Source organism: Ambystoma mexicanum, chromosome 13 (assembly GCF_040938575.1).
Source record: "Ambystoma mexicanum isolate Mex_15411 chromosome 13, UKY_AmexF1_1, whole genome shotgun sequence".
NCBI lineage: Eukaryota > Metazoa > Chordata > Amphibia > Caudata > Ambystomatidae > Ambystoma > Ambystoma mexicanum.
The window spans coordinates 597,085,806-597,108,764 of NC_090938.1; the positions used below are offsets into that span (position 1 = coordinate 597,085,806).

General features: G+C 43.7%; 1 protein-coding gene across 2 annotated transcripts in view; it reads left to right on the forward strand.

Moving 5' to 3' along the window:
- PSMC3IP (PSMC3 interacting protein) overlaps positions 1 to 22,959 on the forward strand; it is a 135,955-nt gene that overhangs the window by 35,401 nt on the left and 77,595 nt on the right. For both annotated transcript variants that reach the window (XM_069634425.1, XM_069634426.1), the window contains exon 3: positions 12,376 to 12,465. In XM_069634425.1, the coding sequence (XP_069490526.1) occupies positions 12,376 to 12,465 (90 nt within the window). The remainder of the gene's footprint in view (positions 1 to 12,375; positions 12,466 to 22,959) is intronic.

A 22,959-nucleotide genomic window follows, 5' to 3' on the forward strand; every position in this document is an offset into this window, starting at 1 on the left:
AATTGATATCATTGGACCAAAACTGAGTGGCATAAAAGGTCTTTTAAATACTGCCATTTAAGTCTGTTGTATGCGTTCTCCGCGTCCAGCACAAGGAGAGACAATGAGAACGTGCTAAATTTCCTCTGAGCGAATGTCACCATATTTACTACCCACCTTCTATCAAAGTTTGTCTGTGACAATTAACACCACGTTGGTCCAGTTGAATGAATTTGGGCATCAGTGGTTTGAAGTCTGAGGCTAAGATTTTTTTAAAGCATTTATGCGTACATGATTTAATAGCGCTATAGGAAGTTATGGTGCATAATCCAAAATTGTCCTTGTTTGGGTTTAAAAGGCGAGGCACATTGGCTTCTGCCATCAATCTTGTGATCCTCCCAGATCCTCCCAGATTCCAAGAAACTGTTAAAGAGGGGTGGTAATGCTTTTGCAAGGGAACTTTTAAAGTGTTTTTTTTTTTAAAAAACTGTTTTTTAAATAAAGCTATGAAGCCACAGGGGCTGCGGGGAACTTTGTTACCATACAATGAATTGATGGCCAATTTGCTCCATCATGTCCGCTTCCAATACTCTGGGTGGGCTGGAATGTCCGGATACCTGTGAATTTGATGTATGAATGTTCGTCCCTTCTCCCCAAGGGGGAGCTAACCCCCAAGAAGGTGAGCCTGCAACGCATAACACTCCCTAGTGGAACGGGAAAGCGGGATCACTCTTGTGGGGACCCCCGCAACCCTTGGGGAACAATGAATCCCCTACGGAAGTCAGGCGGCCCAAGAGTCCAGATAGCCCACTGGGGGGGCTAGGACAAAAAATACCTCATGAGGGGTTGAAAGCCACAACAAAGCCAGACAGTCTGAGAAGCCTGATAGCCCAGGCAGATTTGAGAAACCAGGGTTGAGAATAGTGCCAAGATGAGAGGCTGAATGCCAGAAGGCCAGTGCTGTGCTAAAAGATACAATTACTTACGATAAACTGAAACATCCTGCAGCGTTGAACAAGAGACTGATTCTAGGCTTGTCTCTTGGTCACTCCATTTGTACTCCATTTGAGGAACACACCTTTGGAACTGATTCTAGAGTCATCTATCCCTCAAAGACAGAAAAGATAACATCATTTTGAACTGTACCAGCAGGCTGAGGCCTAAAGGATATGAGACCCAAAGACACAAATGTGTGGTGGTCTGGAACCAGCCACCACCTGCCAAGCAATGAGGTGGAGGATAGTATTTTCCTAGGCTAAGTTTGTTTCCTTTTGTTGTTAGTGGCAGGGTTAGATGCTATGGTAGGTTAGGTTTAGACGGATGACTGAGGTTCTGTGTGACTAAACTGGTACTCAACAGGATATTTTTTTGAAGCTTAGGGAATCCCATCATCATAGTTGCAGGGATAAGGGAGGCATTCATTCCGTTTAATAAAAGTTCTAAATTTGAACCATGTCTTGTCCTTCTCCAATTTCTGATTCGCCACATTGTCTGGCTTTCTTTTTGTTAATAGCTTCCAACAAAAGAATGAAATGCATTTAATTTGTCTATATTTTGTATGTAAAGTATTGTTCCGTTTAGCTCTAGGTGTTGTGATGAATCATTGCCCTCATCTTGTTTTGAGTTTGTAGACTACCAATCTATTGGCCTTAAAGCCTTTGACGAAGTAAATCTATTGGTCAGATTGAAGTAAACTACATGTGTCCCTTATGTCTGTTAGCTGGCACAAACTCTGTGGGACCCTATGAGTTTGTGTTTCTTTTTCTAGCCTTTCAATAGCTGCAGTTAATCGATCAGTTTGTGCTTTAACCTTGTAAGTGCTAATGCTAGGCACATTACCTACCCTCTCGTCACCACTTTGCAGGCATCACAGATGGTATGCTGATTGACTTCACTCTTATTGCAGGTAAAGTACATTTGTGTGTGGTCTCTTAAAGTGGGTCCTTCAAGAGGGTATCATCTAGTTCCATTTGAACTCCGCCTTTCGGACCGGGTACTGTATGCAGAGACCCATGTTTTATTGAGCATGGGAATAATCTAGTCTCGTGGTAGAGAGTATTTCAGTTGGGGTTGTGGATTCTAGGATCTTTTGGGAAACTATAAACAAAAGCTCTCCTCTAGTATGCTCCATATGGAGTAGTATAACAAGTATAATCTTGCTGCCAGCTATGATGGTACCTACAAACATCTGTAAGGGACAGATTCTATATGCTGATTCAATGTTGGCATACTTGGGAATGAGTTGGAAGGCACTGAGCCTCCAGAGATCCTCAGAAAAGAAAGTAGCTTGGCCTTAGTTGGGAGTATAGTGCGAACAAAGGGCAATCTGGTACTTCACTGCCAATAGCCTTTCCTCTTTTATGTTTTTTTTTTATACTAAAAAGAAAGGGAGTCCTGATCAACATCGCCAACTCTCTGCCTTTGGTACTATATGCAGAAACAAAGCGCAAGGGAAAGTGTTAGTGGAAACAGTTCTATGTGAAAATGTCCCCTGGGGAAAAGTCGCCAGGTAGGTGTATGTGGTTCGCCCCCACATGCACCCTGAAAAGCCTCCCCCCACCACATATTTTGGGGGGGTATTATTTAATATTCAAACTCCATTACTAGAATATTAGTGGAAAGTGCTTTATTTTCTTGGGAATGCAAATTTGGCGAAATGTTGCCTCGTGGCGACCTTTTCCCAGGTGGCTTTATCACTGGATATTGTGGAAACCTATGCTCGTTCCCTTTTAGCAGATGGGTGCCCTGAAAGAATCTGTCTTCTTTCGAATGCACTGAGGACCAAATAGACTTCTTTTTAGGCGAATTGAGGCCTTGAACATACAGGGCTTCACTTTAATAGCCAACTCATTTTATGGGTTTAAAAGGGTTGACAATAATTGTGTCTGAAAAGCCACACACTCCAGCCCTGTCAACCACTGAAATCTGAGAAATCTATACTGTTCCCAAATTACTTGTTACTCTCCTGTGTTTCATTGAACAACAAGGAACGAAATGGAGGAAAACATGGTTATATAATAACTGAGACCACTCCACTTCAACAAATGTTGTCCCACTTTGAGGAACAACATTTATCCTCCGGCAAACTTATGTGAAAAAGGGAAATCGCCTTATAAATACATCAAAGCCGGGGCGCCCTAGCTACCCCCACCCCAAGCCCAACCGCATCAGAGCCGATCATTATTTAGCTTATGTGGCAAAGTCACAGTGCCAGCATCACATTCAGACCTGGTCAACCTGAGAGTAGGACTGACAGGACAAGTCCTGAACTATTCCTGAAACCCCCTGGGAGAGCCACTAGTTATGAACTACCAGATCCCAAAGAAACAGGGTTTTTGAGCCTGAGTCTCCCAAGATGCATCAGGTAAAGAAATTCTAAACCCTGAACGTATTCCAGAATGTCTTTCAGGGATTCAGGAAAAGATATGCTATGGTGAAATACTAGCGCATATCCAAAGAGACCCCTTAGTCGACCAGTGCAGATCATCGAATGAAAAAACCCAACTTATTCCAACCCTCCTCCACACCCACAGGGTGTTCATATAGTGGTGTATAACCAGTACAATCTTGTGCAGTGCTTGTGAATGAGAACTCTTTATTTTGCTTTTTCCCCCTCCAGAATTACTAGAGGTTTTCCTTTCGCTTGTAATGGCCTTTCAACCCCAGAAACCCACAAAACGAACTCGTGTGCAGGCAGACGGCCAGGAGGCAATGCAGGAGCAGAGGAGCAGAAAAACACTAGCTCCTACACAGGCAACAAACTGAGACAAATCCAAACTGGTGGCCGTCTAATAACCAATAAATTTGAAAGTTTTCCTCCACCAATGTGAGGACGCTCAGAGCTCTAAAACTGAGGCAAAAGATCCACAAACATTGTCTCTGAGCTGGGAGCTGAGGGGAGGTGTTTGTTGATAAAGCAGAGCATCAGAGGAGGGAGAGCCCTGTGAGCCCAGAAGAGGGGTGTACCCCAGTGAGGAGAAGAACTAGGGATCCTCCTTGATCCCTCGAAGAGGGGTGTACTTTAGTGAGTGGGAGAAGAGTCCACTGAACCATGAAATGCAGTGTTCGCCTTTGAGGGAGAGCTGCTGCTGGATCCCACAAGAGGGGGTGCGTGCCAGTGAGGGGATGAGAGCCTTGTGACCCCATAAGGGGTGGGGAGTGTTCCTGTGAGGGGAAGGTGAGCTCTGGAGGCTAAAAGAAAGAGATCCCTGACCAAGGGAGGGCCCCGAAAAGTACTAAGCATGTGACCTTGAACCCCAGATGATGGGTGTGCTCCAGTTAGGAGGATGAGTCTTGCAAGCCCAGAACACTGTATACTGCAGAGGGAGAAAGAGAGAGTGTCTTTGATCCCAAGTGGAGGCGATGTGTAACGTTTGGGGAATGGGGGGGGGGAGCCCCTTTGCCCAGAAGAGAGGAGTAAGTAAGTAATGGAGAGGAGAGCCCTAAGAAGTGGAGGACAATTGGGACACTTGGCAAAGGGAGGAAGCTCAAGAGAGGCAGAAAGGCCTTGTCCCCATAAGAAGTGAGCTTTAGACAGCATGAAGCAGAATACCTTCCTGTGTGGAACTTTCTGTAGTCTGTTTTACTGGCGCCCTTCATATATCGTGCTTTTAAGCACTACATTTCGCAAGAAGATTTGTTGCAGCCATCCTGAAACCATTTCCTTGCAAAAGTCTCATGTTTTACTTGTGCTTAGTAAAAACTCTTTAACCTTATTCAGGTGTCCGTTATTGTGTGTTCCCTCGGCCATGTGATTCATGTTCGTCCTTGGTAACTCTCTCTGTTTTATAAGGGAGGCAACACATGATGCATGAGGGACAGAAGTACAGGAAGAACATTTAAAAAACAAAAAAGTTGGCAGAAAATTAAGGGTCACCATAACAATACCACAAACCTGATATCCCCTCACTTAATGTCTTCCCTGTTTTGCATTGAAACCGGACGACTCCTCTCACTCAAGTCATCCCAAATCTTCTCGAATTCCCAAACCACCTTCCTTTTTTGTAACATTAACCAGCAAGGATTGTTGAGAGCCGTAAGACTTCCCGCCTTTAAAATTTGGCTGATGCGCGAAGTGGCTTTGATATTGTGCTTCTGCTTTTTCTGTGGTGTCACAGAAGATTGTGTGTTTGACATAGATGGACCTGCTCCGTCCCATCAGTGATCTACCCTCCACGCACAAAGAAGTGGATCTAAAGTTACTCAGACGTGCCCAGCAGCTGGCCTGAGCAGATGGGAGCAGAGTGATTTCCAGCCTAGTGTGTCCTGGAGGGTTGGTGTGGGTGGCCCATTTTGCCCTGTTTTATTCAGGAAACCTGTCACAGTTGACTATACAAAAGGTAGAGGCTGGATAAGAGACCCCATTCATGACCCTGTGAAGTAGACGTTGTACATCTGTAAATGAAGCTTATTATGGAGCACTTGCTTGGCTGGCTTATTCAATCCTTTAAGAAATCGGGATTCATTATAACTGATGGTGGTACCTAGCGTCTCATTGTTCCCAAAACCTGGGAAAGATCTACATGTGTGTGGGGACATGCAGATGTATGTGTGCGTATAGATATAAATGCTAAAATCTTCACAAAAAGGTATTGGCTTCCAGATTGGACCACCTCTCATCTCATTTGATGGGCATGGATCAGTCTGGCTTCCTACAAGGGAGGCAGACGTTTTGACAATATCCAGTGAATAGCGTATTTATTTGGTTGTGAAGGTACAAATAAAAAGTCCAGTCTGTCTTGGTGTTCCTAGATGGCATGAAGGCAATTGACCATATCATCTGGACCTTCTTGTTTGGAGCGCTGAGGCATATGGGATTTTGTAAATGATTTCTCTCCTTAAGGCTAAACACTACAAACAATTGTTTTTACTGATTTTTGTTTTTGATTTAAAAAATATATATATTTTGTTATTGTCGCCACAGTTTGCAGTTAAAAAAGTGACCCAACCCCATAAATACCTTACCCCAATTTACCATCTGCATTTTGCGGTTGAAATAATTGGTACAAAGTAATTCGATGAAAGTGTAGGTCGCCAAAAGTGGGCTAGCCCTGCTTGTCGATGTTATCTTGGTTTCTTTAGCAAATCCACGAGTCATTTCCCCTCCCATTAACAAAACTCTACTTGTTCTGTGCAGTGTCAGGATTTTAAATGAATATTATGAAATCTAGCATTTTTAAACCCAATTGTTAAGCCCCAATACCTTGTTGCAGAAAAAGAGAATATGGCTTCCTTTCTTGAGCTGCTATGCACATACGGATGTAGGGGTAAGAATAACAGATGATTTGGAGACATTCTACCAAATTAATTATCCACATTTGCTCATATAAATGGCTCCTGAAGATGAGGAAATGGATATAAATGTAACATGCTAGTTTCCACCCGCCAATTCCACTGGAGCTCCTCTCTTCAACTCGCGTGAACGTTCCTAGGGCGGAAGAAATGTGCCTGTTTATTCCTTTGGGAGCAAGTTTGTGGCCTTGGGAGGAGGTGCTTCTGATCTCGCTTATTTAGTAATGAAAGGGCTGATCAAAGTAGGAGTGAATTGCACTGCTCTGAGAAGGTAATTAATCTGTCACAACTTTTTTTTGCATTGGCGCCCTGGGTTGAAGGAATCCTTTAGATCAGCATCTATAAGTGAGTAGTTGTCTGTGGTTGATATTTAGTCCTGAGTATGCGTTCGCGGAGCTGTCCACTCCCACCACCCCACACTTGGTGTGGATGTCTCCTGAATTGGAATGTTGATGGTACTTAGCAAAGATCACTGGGGAAGGGCCTGAATCGATCTGGCAGGATGTTTTCTCCCTTCTGGGCTGTCTCTTAACGGTGCCACTGCTATTAGAGAACCTGTTCTTCGCCCACCTCCCTGAACACCCAAGATGTGTTAGGGAGGCAGTGGGTCGCAAATGCAGGGATGGCAACAAAGTGGTGGGTGCTATTCTTAGCTCCCCATGTAGACCTCGATGCCTTGTACCGTGCTGCGGTCGAGAACACTGCTCCGACTGTATCTAGGCCACAGACCTGGTTTCATATACGGTGTGGGATCTCCGATTGTTTTCACTTCCATAGCTGCTGAATGTGCGATGGATCTTTAATGGTTCCCACCATGGCCCCCAATGGGTGGCGGCAGCAAGGTAGCAATGCAGGACCACTCACCGGGACCATTCGTCATCCTGAATTCTAACACGGGGTCATCTTAAGGCTGCATTTTGTTTCTTGCAATTTGGAGCATGCCATATTGTGCAATGGTAAAAAACCCTGATGGTGCAGGAATCGGATTTGATTAGCAGGAGCTAAAAGCAGCTCCTGGGTATCCTGCATCACCCAATAAGCAGGATCTACCTCTGGAAACCAGGAGCTATTATATAGTGTGCCACAAATGTAACTTTCACATGAGATGTAAACTTAACTTTTTGTCAATTAAATATTACCCATTAGGCTTTAAACGTCTTCTGGATGTGTCCTGGTGCTCATTTATGCACATTCCTAAATGCACAGGGTTAATGTCTTATGGATATATTTGTATGGCACCAGGTGGCCTGTGGAGCAAATGTAGCTCCTGGTAGCTGTTTGTTTCAAGCTAACCAGGCTCTACTGATCTATAACCAGGAGCTAAATAGCTCCCAACTCACCTCAATTTCGAACTGTGTGGACCCTAACCGTAGCAAAACAGTTATCTTTCACTATTAGTCATAGTTTTGGCAAATTAGTTGGGACATGCTAATTTGCTATTAATTATTAAGGGCGACCCGCATTGCTGGTTTACGGCGGTCAAGGTCCAGTTTGTGTGAGGCCCTGTTGGCTTGTCAGTTCACTGAGGGGCTTCTGTGCATCTTTTTCCCAGGTAAGAGTAACGCCTAGTAAGTCCCAGTTCTTTTTAGGGCATGTTAGTTTGTTTGGTTGCTAGAGAGCTGTTGCGCAGTTCTCTACCAGTCAAGTGCATTGTCCATGGAATACTCTTGTTTTTGCGGTCCTCTGCTGCGTCTGATTTATGTGAATTGCATATGGAGTTTTTTTTTGTCTTCCCACAGTGTGAGTTACTTTTTTGGTTCTGAAGAAGACAGAGACACCAATTATGTGAAACTTATGACCCATTAGTTAATATTTGTATAAATAAAAGCTGTACGCAGACCCTGGAGAGATATATACCTTTCTGGGATGGGCGTAGTTGGTCTCTGTTAGTTATTGTCAGGGGCACGCAACAAAGATGTTTTGAACGCTGCTTACACTGGCCCCTCCAGAATAGGAGTAGTCAACCTCTGTTTTTTACACTGAGTGCTACCACAGGGGTTAATCCCAATTAATCATGCTTGATCAAAATTGCAATTGATTTCCTGTTTGTGGTCTTAATATGTTGTAGTTTGTTCTAAGTGTCATTGACTTTGTTTGTGATTGTGTCTTTAGTTTCTGAATGTTTTCTTTTTTTCACTATATATTAAAATATATTTTGGAATAATCACCATATTGCAACATTGTGTTTTAGTGACCTGTAACTCAAGTGTTCTTTTTCTTTGATTTATTGATGAATTAGGTTGCATAGGAATAACATCTATTAGGTATACCATCTTTGTATAATCAATTGCCCTGAAAAGTGGGTCCATTCTAAATGATTCCTGGTGGGAAAAATGTTCTGTGCCATTATGGTGTGTTTGTCAGTGTTCTGTAGGTAACCAGTCTGGCACTATGAGGAGGGATAAGGGGCCCTCCCAACTTCCACCTTCTGATGCTCTGCAATCCTACAGGTTCTCACTCCACCACAATCCCTTGTCCTGAGGAGATGGGCCCTCTGCCCAAGCCTGTCAACCATAGTAAGACGTTTGGAAACAAAAATAAACAAGACCCTCACTCTTGATCAACAGGTCAAAGTCATCTTCAGAAGCTGTTTCAACCATCTGCGCATGCTAAGCCGCCTCTTACCTTACTTAACATTCACACACAGGGACATGAGCATGATTTCTCCACACTCGACTATGCAAACAGCCTCTATCTTGGACTTCCAGGTTACATAATGAAGAATCTTGGAAGAGTTCAAAATGCAGCGGCAAGACTACTTCACAGAATGATGCATACTTATTCTCCACTGGCTGCCCATCAAAAAAAGGGTTCATTTCAAAACCATGTGCCTTACCCATTGTTTATACCATGAAGAGGGCCCTTCCTCCTTCAGAAATACACACTACATTCCTTTCAGAACACTTGGGTCGAGCAATGTGGCACTAGTACTAGTTTCCAACTTCAACAAACGGCAAGGAGGTTCCTCTTTTTCAGTTCTGTCCACAATACTGTGGAACACCCTACCCAAACATCTCCACCTGGAGGAGAACCACCTGACCTTCAGGAAACCACTGAAGACTTGCCTTTGTAACCAACCCCTTTGAAAGAAAGGAAAATTAATAGCAACAGACTAAAAACTTTGCACCAGAAATTTGTGTTAATTTTCCGAAATCCTGGTACCACCATCTACGGGAAACCAATCTGACTTCTGGAACCTCTCCTGTGTGACACTGGTCTGCACCTTTTAATCTCAGTAAAATTTACCACCAAGAGCCAGGAAGTGAAAACACCCCTGCAACTCCTTCAACTATCTACTCACTACTAAACTCTTGCATCCTTACACCCCCACACTCCTACAGAGGATCCCCTAGGTCTAGTGTACTTAACAGATTCAGACCCTATACATCTTCCAACCATGCTGTTAATATTTGCGCTCCACAATCCGGGGCTGCCCTTATGACCAACCGGCCTGGTCGATACCAACCACAAACAACATTGTGATTTTCATATCGACACAGGTAACGGGTACTTCTGACCTGCATCCATCAATACTGAAGGTTTCTGCATCTTCCTTCTTGCTATGGACTAACACACCTGCCCTCCTTTCTTGCAAATCCATGTGCAGCAAGGCCAACATTATTGGCAGAAGGGCGCTATATCAGGTTTCAAAATTGAGGAGAGCTGGGAGCTATTTAGCTCCTACTTGTAGCCTATAAGAGTCTGGTTAGCTTCACAGCAACCGCTACCAGGAGCTATTTTTGGCTCCTGTGAGAAACCAAAGGGTGTCTGTCACGCTATTCCCTGGGGATCAATCTCTCTCTCAGGTGGCCAGGGCATGGCTATCGCCTTTGGATCCAGACCCTAGGGGCGGACCAGTGCAGGAGGATTACCTGGGTGAGGAGTTTTTGGGGAGTGGCGACGAGGCAGCGGATGGCTAGATCCGTACCCATGATCCCTCCTATTTCATAGGATTCTCTGATGCCCCCCTTTTCTACATAAACACTGGACTGAGGAAAAGGGCGACTGAGAGTAACAATACTAAATCTTAAACATTGCATTGGACATGTCCTGCTAATTGGGTCAGGCAAAGTCAGGCACTTGACTCTTAAAGTGCATACACCTGATGCCAATTAGCTCTTCTCACACAGATTAAAGGCAGAACACAGAGACCCACTCTGATCAAGGTGGAACACGAGTAAGAGCAGAACTTCCAGGGAGGAGGTGAACCTACCTGAGCAGAGCAACAGATCGAGGGACGAGAGCCGCGGGTGGAGAAACCCAGGAGTTCCCTGTAGGAGATTGTTGCCTCCAAAAGGCCATAGAAGACACGTGGAGAATGCCAAATCCCAAACCAGAAGGCTGCATTGTGTTTCAAGGACGGCAGCGACCCTCCCGGGTGAGCGGCAGAGTTGGGGAGGCGAGGCCAAGTCTGTCATATTAACCTTTACTCGTAAACTGGAAGACAAGAAAAACAAAAACTCACACAGCCGGTGAGTTGGCAAGCAACCTGAGAGACTGGTGTGTGCTGGAGAAAGATTTAAGTGGCAACATTATATCGCCCAATTAAAGGCTGCACGCGTGTGGATGAGATGTGAAGAAAGGCAGACCTGCGAATGAACCTTGAAGTGACGATAGCTGTAAAGTCAGCGATACTGAGTAACTGGGTAATCCGGCGAAAGGAAGTAGCCCACTCGAAAGTCTCAGTTTAAGGTGAAAAGTTTGTAGCGATAAAGTGAATGAACTGATAAAGGGAGGTGATTGAACCTAACCCTGAGAAAAGGGGAAAGTAGAAAGATAAACGTTGAACTTTGGTGCATAACACCGTGAACTACCCACACTAGGAAGCACTGGGGTAAATAACCTAGAATTGTGAGTTGAAAGCTGGAAAGTCAAAGTGGTCCTGCAGAGGTAAGGTCTGTAGAAAAGAGATACGCACATTCGGAAGTCTTGGACATCAAACGGTCCGAGCCCGACTGAGTGAGACCGAAGGTCTAATAGCTTAGGGGAATGGAACCCCTAACGAAGGTGAATTAAGCTTGGGGAAGTGTCTTGTTTTGCTGTGAAAGGTCTCAGCCCGACTGAGGGAGACCAACATGAACTGTTTGAAACTTTGGTTTGAGAGGTCTGACCCCGACAGAAGGGCACCAAAGTGAACTTTTTGTTGAACTGTGTTTTAGAACCAGGAAAGGGAGACTTTAACGTGGAAGGCCTGGTGGGCCATGATCCACGTTTGAAACTTCCTGTGTTAAGAGCCTGAGTCAGAGTGCGTCATCTTGCGTACAGGGACCGCCTTACTCCGCGCTGTCCAATGTGGGGAGGAGAGCTGACTCCGTCACATTTATTCTTTACATTTGAACGATGACTTTCCTTTGCATACATGTTCTCTTTTTCACATTTCTGTACAAGGTATAGGGCAGGCGTTAGGTTTTTGTTAATATAGGCCATTTGAATTTGGCGGACAAACCTAGGACTGTTTTATTTATTATTTGATGGTCGAGACAACTCCCATCCTAGTCATAGGGCAAAGTAGGAGTTTCTCCAACCCCATTGAAACTTTTACAAATTGTACCTTTTTGTGCCAGTGTCATACTTGTGATTCCATTCCTCACTTGCACTCCCCAGACCAACGGATATCGAGCAAACAAACCTATGTGATTTGGATTGTGTGCATTTGGGACAATCTAAAAATAAACATTATGGCACATCTATACCATTTAAAGCATAATGGGTCATAAATAATGGACACAATTATATATTTGCTTCTTATGTGGAAGGTAACTTTGGCAAGATCTATCTTCACCTTGCATATCGTTGTTTTGCTGATCTCTGGTCACACACATCTTTATTCAGCAATGGTGCATCACAAAGTAGTTCCCATATCTGTCCTCCCATCTATTTGTGTTACTTCATGTGGCAACACAGCTTAAGAGCTCTACTGTGTATTGTGTACTATATTTTAGCTAATGCATATTTTCTCATTGTTCGCTTCTATTTATTTGATCAGTGAGCTATTGCAGGCTCTCTGCTGCTTTGCAGAGCTGCATGACACTGTTTGGGTTAATGTTAGGATCTCTATCTGTAAATCCTTTTTCACATCTGATAAACTGTCATATTGTGCCCTAGGCGGTGGTAAAGGCAATGGAGCAGCTAGCTCAACAAGGGAAAATCAAAGAGAAGGTTTACGGCAAGCAGAAAATCTATTTTGCAGATCAGGTGAGTTTTTTTTTTTCCAATGCACCACACAAAATCCAACGTCCCTGTTCGCACACACTGATGCGCCAACAATTTATTCTCGGTCTCCTTCTCCATCTTCTCTTTGATCCCAGACAATCCTCCTCTCCTTCACTCATCTCTGATTGCCTAACTGCCATTCAAGATTGGTGTGCCGCCAGCGATCTTTGTCTAAATGCCAGCAAGATGGAGATCCTCCTCATCTGCACACCTTCACCATCCTTTCCCCTCACTCTCTTGGCCCTCCTCCTACCCCCACTTGCGAGGCTAAGAACCTCTGGGTCATCTTTGACTCCACACATTCCTTCTCCGCCCACATTTCTGATGTCTCTAAAAAGTCAAACTTCCTACTACACCTCCTCAGAGGCACTCTGCCTTTCCTCTCCTTCCCCCAGAAGCTCACTGTCTCCCAAGCTCTGGTCCTCTTTAGGTTGGACTATTGTAACAGCCTCTTTCTAAATCTACCTGCCTCTACTCTCCGCCCTCTGCAACTAATCCAGAACAGGACTGCAAGACTTGTCCTTGGCCTCAAGCCCTTGGATCATATCTCTCCCGCTCTGAAATCTCTCCATTGGCTCCCAGTGGATGCAAGGATTACATTCCAAACCCTCTGGATTGTCCACAAGGCTTTCTGGGGCCTGGGTCCAAAATACCTTCAGCTACCCCTCCGCAAATACCTCCCCTCTCAAGCTCTTTGCACCTCTACCTCCAACTCCCTCAGGGTCAGTAGTTTTTCAAAGAAACAAGCTGGGGGTAGATCTGTCTTCGGCTGGGGCCTCCCTCTGGAACAGCTCCCTGCCACTCTGAAACTTGCACCTCAAGACCTTCCTCTTTGCTTCTGCCTTGGCCCCCCTCTCCCCTGCTGATCTGTTCTCTCTTGGCACTGTGCACCTGGCCACCCTCTGTCCTCCGGGTCCAGGTACTTGTGCACCCTGCCACCCTCCCACACTGTCTCCGGGCCACCCCTTACACTGGGGTCTGTATCTGTACCCATACAGTCCTCCCCCTTGTTCTTCCTGCACTTATCAGACCTACCCTGTCTGCTGCCTTAAACCCTGCACTTGCCACTTGCTGGCTGCACTAGCACTGTTTGTTGTCTTTATTATTTATCTGTTTCTCCTTTGCTACGCACTTTCCACTCCTTGCCCCTTCCATGCACTTTTCCCCTCTCCCTCTCCCATGCACTTGCGCGTTCTCAATTTCACTGGGCCTAGTAAGATGGTTGTTTTGTTCTCTCCTGTTCCCCCTCCCTTGCCTTTTTGCACTCTGAAACATTTGTGTACGAGCGCAATAGAAATAAAATATCAATTCAAAAATATGCTTTCTGTGATTCTTAGTTTTCTTCCTCCACTCTTAATCGTTCTCGCAAGTTATTTGATCTGTTACCCTCCCATGACTTCCTGCCCACTTTTTACTGTCGCCAAAGGTTTATGCAATGCCCACTCTCCAATAAATCCCACTTCACTCTTTTATCTTTTTCTTCCTCTTAATCTCTACTTTCTTTGTCTTACCAAGACCTGTATTGCCCCTTTGTAATGGTGCCACTTCTGCGTTCCTCTACTTGTATTTAAAAAACATTCACACTCTATCATTCGTCCTGGGTGTATTCAACTTCCCTTTCAAACATTCCATGTTTCTCCTCATTTTGCTACTTTTTTCAAAAGCTTTACTGTTAGCATTTATTCGCTATAGACCACCCAGACCTTCTCTTAATTATTTTTATGATGCTCTTGACTCTCTTCTTTTTCTTCTTATTTCTTGGAGACTTTCTTCCCCATCTTGCTATTACCCATTCTATGTCTCTTCTTCCCCATCTCTAATCCTATTGTCTAACTCAGATTATGTCCCCCTTCCTCCCACATCTTGGGCCCCTCTTGATATTACCTTTTCTTCTTGCCCTTCTCTCTTTACAGTATCTGCCTACCCTATGTATTCCTCAGATCATTCTCTTTTCACTTTGTCTGCTTCTCTTCCCTCTTCCTTCTTCTGTTTGTCATTTGATTCATCCTCCTTTTTCTTCCCCTTGTAACAACTTCTCATTTTCCTCTGATCACGCTGCTTCTACATTTTTATACTAATTTGTTTCTATAATTAACTCTTTTCCCCCACACACCCTTTTTACCCTTGGTGGAAGACTTCTGACCTTGGGTATCCTCCCCTCTCGTTGTCCTGTTGATCTCTCTCTGCAAATCTGAACAATGCTGCAAGAAATCTGTCTGCACTTTTATCTCCTCACTCTGCCTGTGATTCCTCCTTACTTGCTGCCAAGAAATGTTATGTTTCTGATCTCGCTAGTTCTTTCACATTATCCTGGTCGCCCTTTCCAGTTTCTAAATAACATTCATTCACTCTGCCCACCTGACCGTTCCTTCTTTTTCTTCTCTCTCCTCTTCTGATTTAGGCAATTTCTTAACCTCTATAGTGTCCACTCCGTTCTATAGTGTCCACTCCGTTCGTTTCCTTCACTCCTACCTTGCCATAATAATCGATCTCCTTCCTCTGCCCTACTGTCTTCTTTCTTGTAACTCCCTAATTCGTAGACTGCCTTTTTCTTAACTCGTGCCCATATAACTGTTATTCTTATGACCCCTTACGCTTTTCCTTATCCCATCGGTCTACCCTCAATGTTTCCCTTCTCTCACTAATCTTTTCCACATTTCTTTATCCACGTCATGCTTTCCTTGCTCTTTTAAGTATACTCTTGTCATTGTTTTGGTCAAAAAACCTACCCTTGATCCTATCCTGCCTGTTTTTCTCGCTTTATTTCACTTCTTCCTTTGCTTATGAAGTTATTAGAGCATGCTGTCTATGCACCAGTTTCTTCCTTTTTGAATCTCCACTCCCCCTTTTTGGTCTGGTTTGCGACTCTCCCACTACACCGAGACGGCCCTCCTCCACGTTTCTAATGTAGCCCTGTCTACTTATCTATACAGATACTTGTTGATCTGTCTGCTGCTTTCGATGCTATTAATCATTGCACTCTTCTCTGATTAGTTGCTTCTCTCAGACTATCTGGCTCAGAACTTCAATGTTTTTTTCTTATCTCTCCGATCACACCTATTGTGTCTCTTGGGCTAGTTGCATCTCCTTCTCTTGTTCTTTTTCCTACGATCGCTGAATGCTCTTTTTTTTCCTTTATACAATCCATCTTTGTGCTCTTATCGCCTCTTGTAATATGTCTTCGTCTTAATTCCCACAAAAATTGAAACCCTGTCTTTTTTCGTGCTGCTACCTTACCTACTCCTATACCTCCACCTACCCTTTCCTTTCCTCCCACTTTGCTCCCTTTTTTTCATTTTCAGCCCAAAGTCTTAGTATTATTTGTTATTAGTCTATATCCTTCTCCCTGCATATCCCTCAACACTGCCCGTGTCTGTCGCGTCTACCTTTTTTAATTTCCATTGTGCTTTTTCTTTTCTATCTGTCCTGGCAACAAACTTCATATCATATCTCTTAATTTTCTCACATCTTGTTAATTGCTCTGTATTGGTCTCCTCTGCCTCACACCTTACCCTTCTCTGCTCTGTTAATTACCCTGCTATCCGTATTAATTTCTTGTTTCCTTCTTTTTCCTCTTATTTCCTCTGTTATTTCTCGTGTTGCCATTTGACACACGTCTTCACTTCTTCTCTATTATTTACTGATGTGTTCATGGTCTTGTTCCACTCTACTTTTCTCCATTGATCTTCTTATACTCTCCTTCTCTTCGTTTACAAATCAATGGGGCTCATTGCAAGTTTGTCGGTGCGGGGGGAAAAAGTGTAGGTAATTCTGTTTACCACTATTTTTCCTGCAACGCCAAACCACAATTTGTGCCGATTTTTAATTCCAGCGTTATGACTGGATAGTAATACCGCTGATTTTTGGAGATAAATTGGAGGAGTTCTATTTAAGCTGGAGGTAACTCTTCCACTTCATCTCCAGAAATCGGTGGCATTACCATCCGGTAAAAGTGCTAGAGGTAATGCCTGCAAAAATGGTGATTTGCACTGCCAAACTGCCACTGGCAACATGGTGGTAATACCGCCTGGCATAGTGGCGGTATTGGTAACTTGGTTTGCCGGTATTCCAGCAGATTTACCACCGGAATACCGGCAAACTCTTCATGAGCCCCAATATCTCATTACTGTTCTAAAAACTCCTTGAGCCCAATCCCGGTTCTGCTCTTTTCCCTGTCTAGTCCTCTATACACCAAAACCCTCTTTCCATATCTAGTCGATAATCTTGTTCACTTCATGTTTGACTGAAATCTTTTTTTTTTTGCTATGCTGACAATTGATGCTGTTTACCTTTTGACCATCTGTTTTTCACCTTGTCACTATTGCTCGATTATGTACTTTTGTATGAAATTTTACAGTGTTTTGGCAAAAACACTCGATAAATACAATGTGTTCACTGCATAGTAAATGTATACAGTCTTGTGGTAGTTAAATTATATCTTAATCCAAAACAATTATTTCCCAGAAAGATGTGTTGTGGGTCTCAAACAAAGGTTACATGGATGGAAATGCTTTAGCCAAAGCTTCTTTGATGCTAAGAATTCCAATAGGGGTAGCATTCCATTGGATTTGATCTTGTCTGTGCCATTACCGAAGGAGGCCAAGCATTTGCAAGTCAATCTTGATCCTTCAACACCCGCTGATCAGTCTAGTGAACACTACTAGCTCATGACTCCTTTGCACAAAAGCAGAAGCGACCCAAGACCCCTATCATCCTTATTGGACTTCTTCGCTGAGATGCAGCCTGACTTGCCAGAGGCAGTAATGCCCTGGAGCCACAATGCTGCATGTCCCTCCAACTTGGGCAGAAAATGAATACTATTTGGTATTCTGAGTAGTTCTAGATGAAACCTCTGCGTCATCTGTGACCCTTCTCATACTTACTCTAATTACAACTCCAAAACTGGAACAGCAGCTCACCTCAACCTTAACTATTAGGAACATCCGACACCTCCTTCCTTTCAACACAGCCAAGCATCTCTTAACCCCTCTTGTCTTCTCTAAAATTGGCTACTGTGCCACCATACTCTTTAGTCTCCCCAACTATGCTTTATGTCCTCTCGACAATATCATTAACTTCGCTACCAGGACTCTCTTTGAACTCCCTCATTTCACACCTGCTTCCTCGTACCGTCACCAGTCTGGATGGCTAACAATGCAAAATAGGGCCAGATTTAAATGGAGCAGAAGCGTAGGGAGGGCGAGGAGCCAGAAGGGTAGTCGAGAAGGCTGAGCAGAGATTACGAGAAGGCTTGTAGAGTTGGATAGATACAGTGGTGCCTTACTGTGGATAGATTTGTGAACTGTGAGAAGAAATATAAATCTGGCCCTATTTTGCATTGCTAGCCATCCAGCATGACGGTGACGGTACAAGGAAGTAGGTGTGAAGTGGGGGAGTTCAAAGAGGGGCATACTATTTTAAATCCCGGAATTCCTCCAAGACAAATTCACTCGCTACCACCCCTCTAGAACACTCTGATCTGGCACAGCATCCCTCCTAATTACCCCACATTACAACTGCACCAGATTGGGTGGATCCTTCTCGATCCAAGCTCTGACCATCTGGAACTCCATCTGCCTCTCCACATCTACAACAGTGACAATCACCTGGCATTCAGAAAGTCCCTCAAAACCTGGCTATTTCCTTCCTCCTCTTGAAATCTTCTTGCACTCTATGCTGTGATACGTGCACAGAAGCACTGGCCCAACCCGACAACACACCTATCCACCAAACCTCCATGGATGCTGGCAGCGGCACACTGTGATAAAGCCACCCCCCCCACTAACTCCCAGACGATCGTACATCATTCCCCCGTTCCTCCGGGCACTCCCTTCCACTGATCATGCGCTCAATCTAGGGAGACCTCAGCTGGCAAGACCAGCCAATCACGTTGGACCTAGGAAAACGACATTGAAGATGAACTTCATATGAGTTTAAGGTATTTATAACTTGCACCATGTTTGTGGAAACAGACTGCAGGCATGGCCACCCATTCATACACTATAGAATGCAGCTATGGCTATGCCAATCCGGTGTAGACGCTTGCATAGCTGTCCGCACTGCAATCCCTGATGTACCTCAACACCTCTGCCATTAGTATACAGCGACAACCTTCGAAAAGAAATTCAGTCTAGCTGGGCACACATCGACTGTCGGGCACTAGCGTTCTATCTTAAATCACTGACAGCACCCACCCACATGCCTGACCTCTGGGCTACTTACTGAAGCCTAGCCAGCCCAACCAAGTACTAAACTGGCAAAATGCACACACACATCTTAAAATGAGCTATTAGAATCTCCCACACATGGACTTTGGTCCCCGAGAGCGTTCCAACCACAAAGCACCTGGAGGCCATACAAATGGGGAAAAGGCGCTATATAAATGACAAATACGTTGTCCTTAATCTAAATATGTCTACTTATGTATTGTCCCCCATTTACTCCTCTCCACAACCTGGTCAGAATGTCCCTCAAAATTCATCCCATTGTAAGAAGCTCACTGCTTCCCGTCAAATCTGATTTCTTATCTATTGTATGTTCTTTTGTGATCAAAAGTGCAGAGTGTTTGTGTGTTTGTGTATATTACATGGCCACAGTAGTGGCCATGTAGTTATGGTTAAGTTGCTGTTTCCACAGGAAGAGCACTTTTCGGGCGGCTTATAACTCTGCTCCCTCTGGACGAATCCTCACCAAACTTTGCAAAAAAAGTATATGTAAAGTTTGGTGAGAAATCTTCCAGGGGGAGCGGAGTTATAGGGGGGGTCCCAAAACGTCTTTTTTTCCCAATGGGGGAAAAACTTTGCGCACGGCTACAGGTGAAACCGCTGGACGGATTTTGACAAAAACTGCGGCAGGTACCGGGGCTTGGTCCAGAAAGCGTGCTTTTGTAAATTTTGTCACCATACATGCAGTACGTTTATTTATAATTATGAAAAAGTAGGTCTGAAATAATTAGTGATATCAATGTTCACTCCGCGGTCACACTTCCCTGTTCGGTCGACGAACAAGAAACCGAATGGCTAAGGGGCTGCTGTCATGACCGCGTACACGCGACGTCTCTGCCCATTGGCTGCTGCGAGACGTGTTCTGCGTCAGATGGTTTGGATGCGCCCGACATCTTGGATCCGCGGAAAGCGGAGCAACAACCAGTGTACACATGCTTTTTTCATTACCCTATTTTGTTGTCACAGAGCATTGGGGAATGGTTCACACAGTAAGAAATGGGTGATCTATGCATTTGTTCTTCGGCCGTCATGATGTAATTTCTATGGACACCTTGTACGTACAGTAAATGTGGGGGGTAATAACGATAGCACTTCAGTCCATATAGTGGGCAGGACATTTGTAACACTTCAGTCCATGTAGTGGACAGGAAATTTGTAACTCTTGAAAGCACACGGGTATAGGTAGGCAACATTGAAATTGACAACATGCCGTGAACGCATTATTTTTCCCAGTGTCTATTATTATATTCATTAGTACGCCGCCATGGGTGGCACATGCTACAGTGGTAGTGGCCAGGGGCTACAGTCTTAACATATGGGTGATTAATGTACTTGTTCTGAGGGTCGGTCGTCATGATGTAATGTGTATGGACATCTTGTACGCACAGTACACTTATACCTACACCTACTTAATGACATATGTTCTATGGCCTCCTTGTACGCACAGAAAAGGAGGGGTCCAATAAGGCCAGTTTTTGAGGCCGTGCACTGCATGGGGGAGTTGTTACATTTGTAAGGACACGTGTGGTCTTAGGGAACATTGAAATTGCCTACATGCTGTGAATACATTACTGTTTCCAATGCCTATTATTATATTCATTAGTACGCTGCCATAGTTGGCACATGCTACAGTGGTTGTGGCCAGGGTCTAGAGTCTTGGATGCATGGCCGTCGGCCGAAGGCCTTACTTCCAAGACTGTAGGCCCTGGCACAACACCGCCGCATGTGGCACGCATGCATACACCCCTTGTGTTGCATTTTCATTGGCAAGTTGTGGGGAGTGCATGCAGTGTTGGGTGCATGGCCGAAGGCCATGCAACCAAGAACAAAGCGGTAAGTACTAGACTTGGAAGACACTGCACACCCATCCCATGTAAGATCTACAGACATACACCTAGGAGGGAAGCCTCTGAGCAGAGGTACTGAAGGATAACACACCTATAGAATAACCCCCACTACCACACATCACTGAGATGGTTGTGGGGAGACCCTGCAGTCTTGGGTGCATGGCTACTACAGATACTAACACTGAGTACCTGAATAAGGAATTATAACCAGCAAAGGTGTATTTTAGGTACTCTGAAACCAAAACACCATATCCTGAGACACTTGACAAGAATAGGTCTCACATGTTATCTTTAGTGTGGCTCTTTCTGTTTACCAAAACAAGTCAAAGGTTGCCTTTTCTTCAAGTTTTCAAACTACAATTGTAACCAATTACCTGACGAATCTAGAATTCTTATGTATTTTGAAGTCCGATTCAGTTAAAGTATGCTGTTTGTACTTTATTAACACTTTTTGGTGATTAGCACAAAGCACTTTATTTAAACAGCACTGGTCACTTTGTCAATTATTTTACTGACTAAATTTTATGTGTATGTTTTTATAACCTTTTAGATTGTGTATTAAAATTGTTTTTAACTTATCATATAATGAAGTCAGGTGGTATTCTCCATGAACTTCGTAGCGTTACTGTCCGACATCATGTTTTAGTGTGTTAGTTCATGTTCAACCAGGATACAAAGTGTCCAAACCTTTATGAGGTACGGGAGCCTTTATGTTCTATTATTCTCTAATAAGATATGTCAGGTTTGCTCCCCGACTACCTCCAGTATACCTGATTTCCCTCTAAGTGTGTACAGTCTTTAAAAATCGGTTCACCTTTTACTGGTGTCAATTGTAAAAGATCTCCGAAAACGATAATGTGTTTCCCTGCAAAGAGTTTTTCGTTATTACTTTTAAGTACTTCTTGCAATCTGAGATGAATCAAAGCCAACATTAGATTGGAGACCATGTTCACTTCATCTATTAGTAGCATTTTCATTTGGTTCAATACTCTACGTAATTCCATTGCAGCTCCTGCAGAAAGTTTGTAGTAGTCTAATTTATTTTGATGTTCTACTGGAAGCAGTAGTAATCGGTGTAAAGTCACACCGCCTATTTTGTAGGCAGCTAAACCTGTGGGGGCTGTTACAACAGCTGACAGTTTGTTGTTTGTCAATTGTTGAAGGAACTTGCTGATCATTTTGATTAAGAATGTTTTCCCTGATCCAGCTTCACCACTGACGTACAGCAGTATAGGTTTGTAATTTTGGCAGGTACATTCTTTATTTTCGTGTTGTACGCCATGCACAATTTGTTTTGTTACCTCTTCAAAAAGGGTGCGCTGATCGTTGTTAAGTTTTCCTTGTTGTACAGTTAAGTCCTCTGTATCTTCTTGATACTGATACATGGCGTTTTCTACTTCTGCCATAGCAACTTCAGCCTCATTTGCTACTAGTGGTTGTCCTGATGGTTCTTGACTTCCTGTTACAGAAGGTTGACTACTGTCGGAAGAGTCTGTATGTAGTTGGGCCTGAATTTCTTCTTCCTGTTGCTGCTCATTGTGTAACATTGTTTTGTACTGCGTAAAGTTAACCTCGGTGATAGTGCTTTCATTTGCTTTGAAAGCATCTTCATAGCACTCATAATTATCTAGTATGTCTTCCTCTTTTCTCCATGGTTTGAAAAGTTGCAACAGAGACATGTAATATAGTTCTTTCTGTTGAGTTTTTAATGACAATTTTACATGATTAATTAAGCTTTGTTTGTTAAGTTTCACTAAGCTCCCTTCACAATCGGTCACTCTATATCTACGTTTGCTTTCATCGGGTTTTACATTATTTTGGTATGCAAAGTTTTGAGCTATGTGGTATAGACACATGCTTTCCAGAGTGGTACTCCTGTTCGGATAGTATGTGTCCAGTAAACTGTTTTTTAGAATGTCTTGGCTGTGGGATCATTTCTGGCAATTGTTTCTATGTCCTCATATGATTTTAGCACTCTTTTTCTAGATTTTGCAGGACCAAGACTGAGCCATACTATGTTGTCTGTTTTTCCATACAAAGCAGTGCCGGTTAAACAAATTGCTGCTTCATAGGCCCCACATTCTCTATGAGAGAGCATTTTTATGCCTAGGCTGTACAATTTCTGTGATAATGTTTTGTCTGATGCTAGGTCATCCCAGACGTCTTGAAGCTCTGTTTTTCTGCTTTTGTTAAGTAGGCTGTAACATATCGTGCAACAGCAGTTGAATTGTCTGCAATGTACTGCACATCTATGTTTGCATTCCATAATAGGGCAATGATTGCATTGTAATCATTGATATATTTTGATTCTTCCCTTCTTTTTATGTAATGTGTGTTTTTAGGTGATTTACCTTTAACACTATGTCGAACTGAAGACATGAAGTTGTTTACTTCACCTGTTTCTG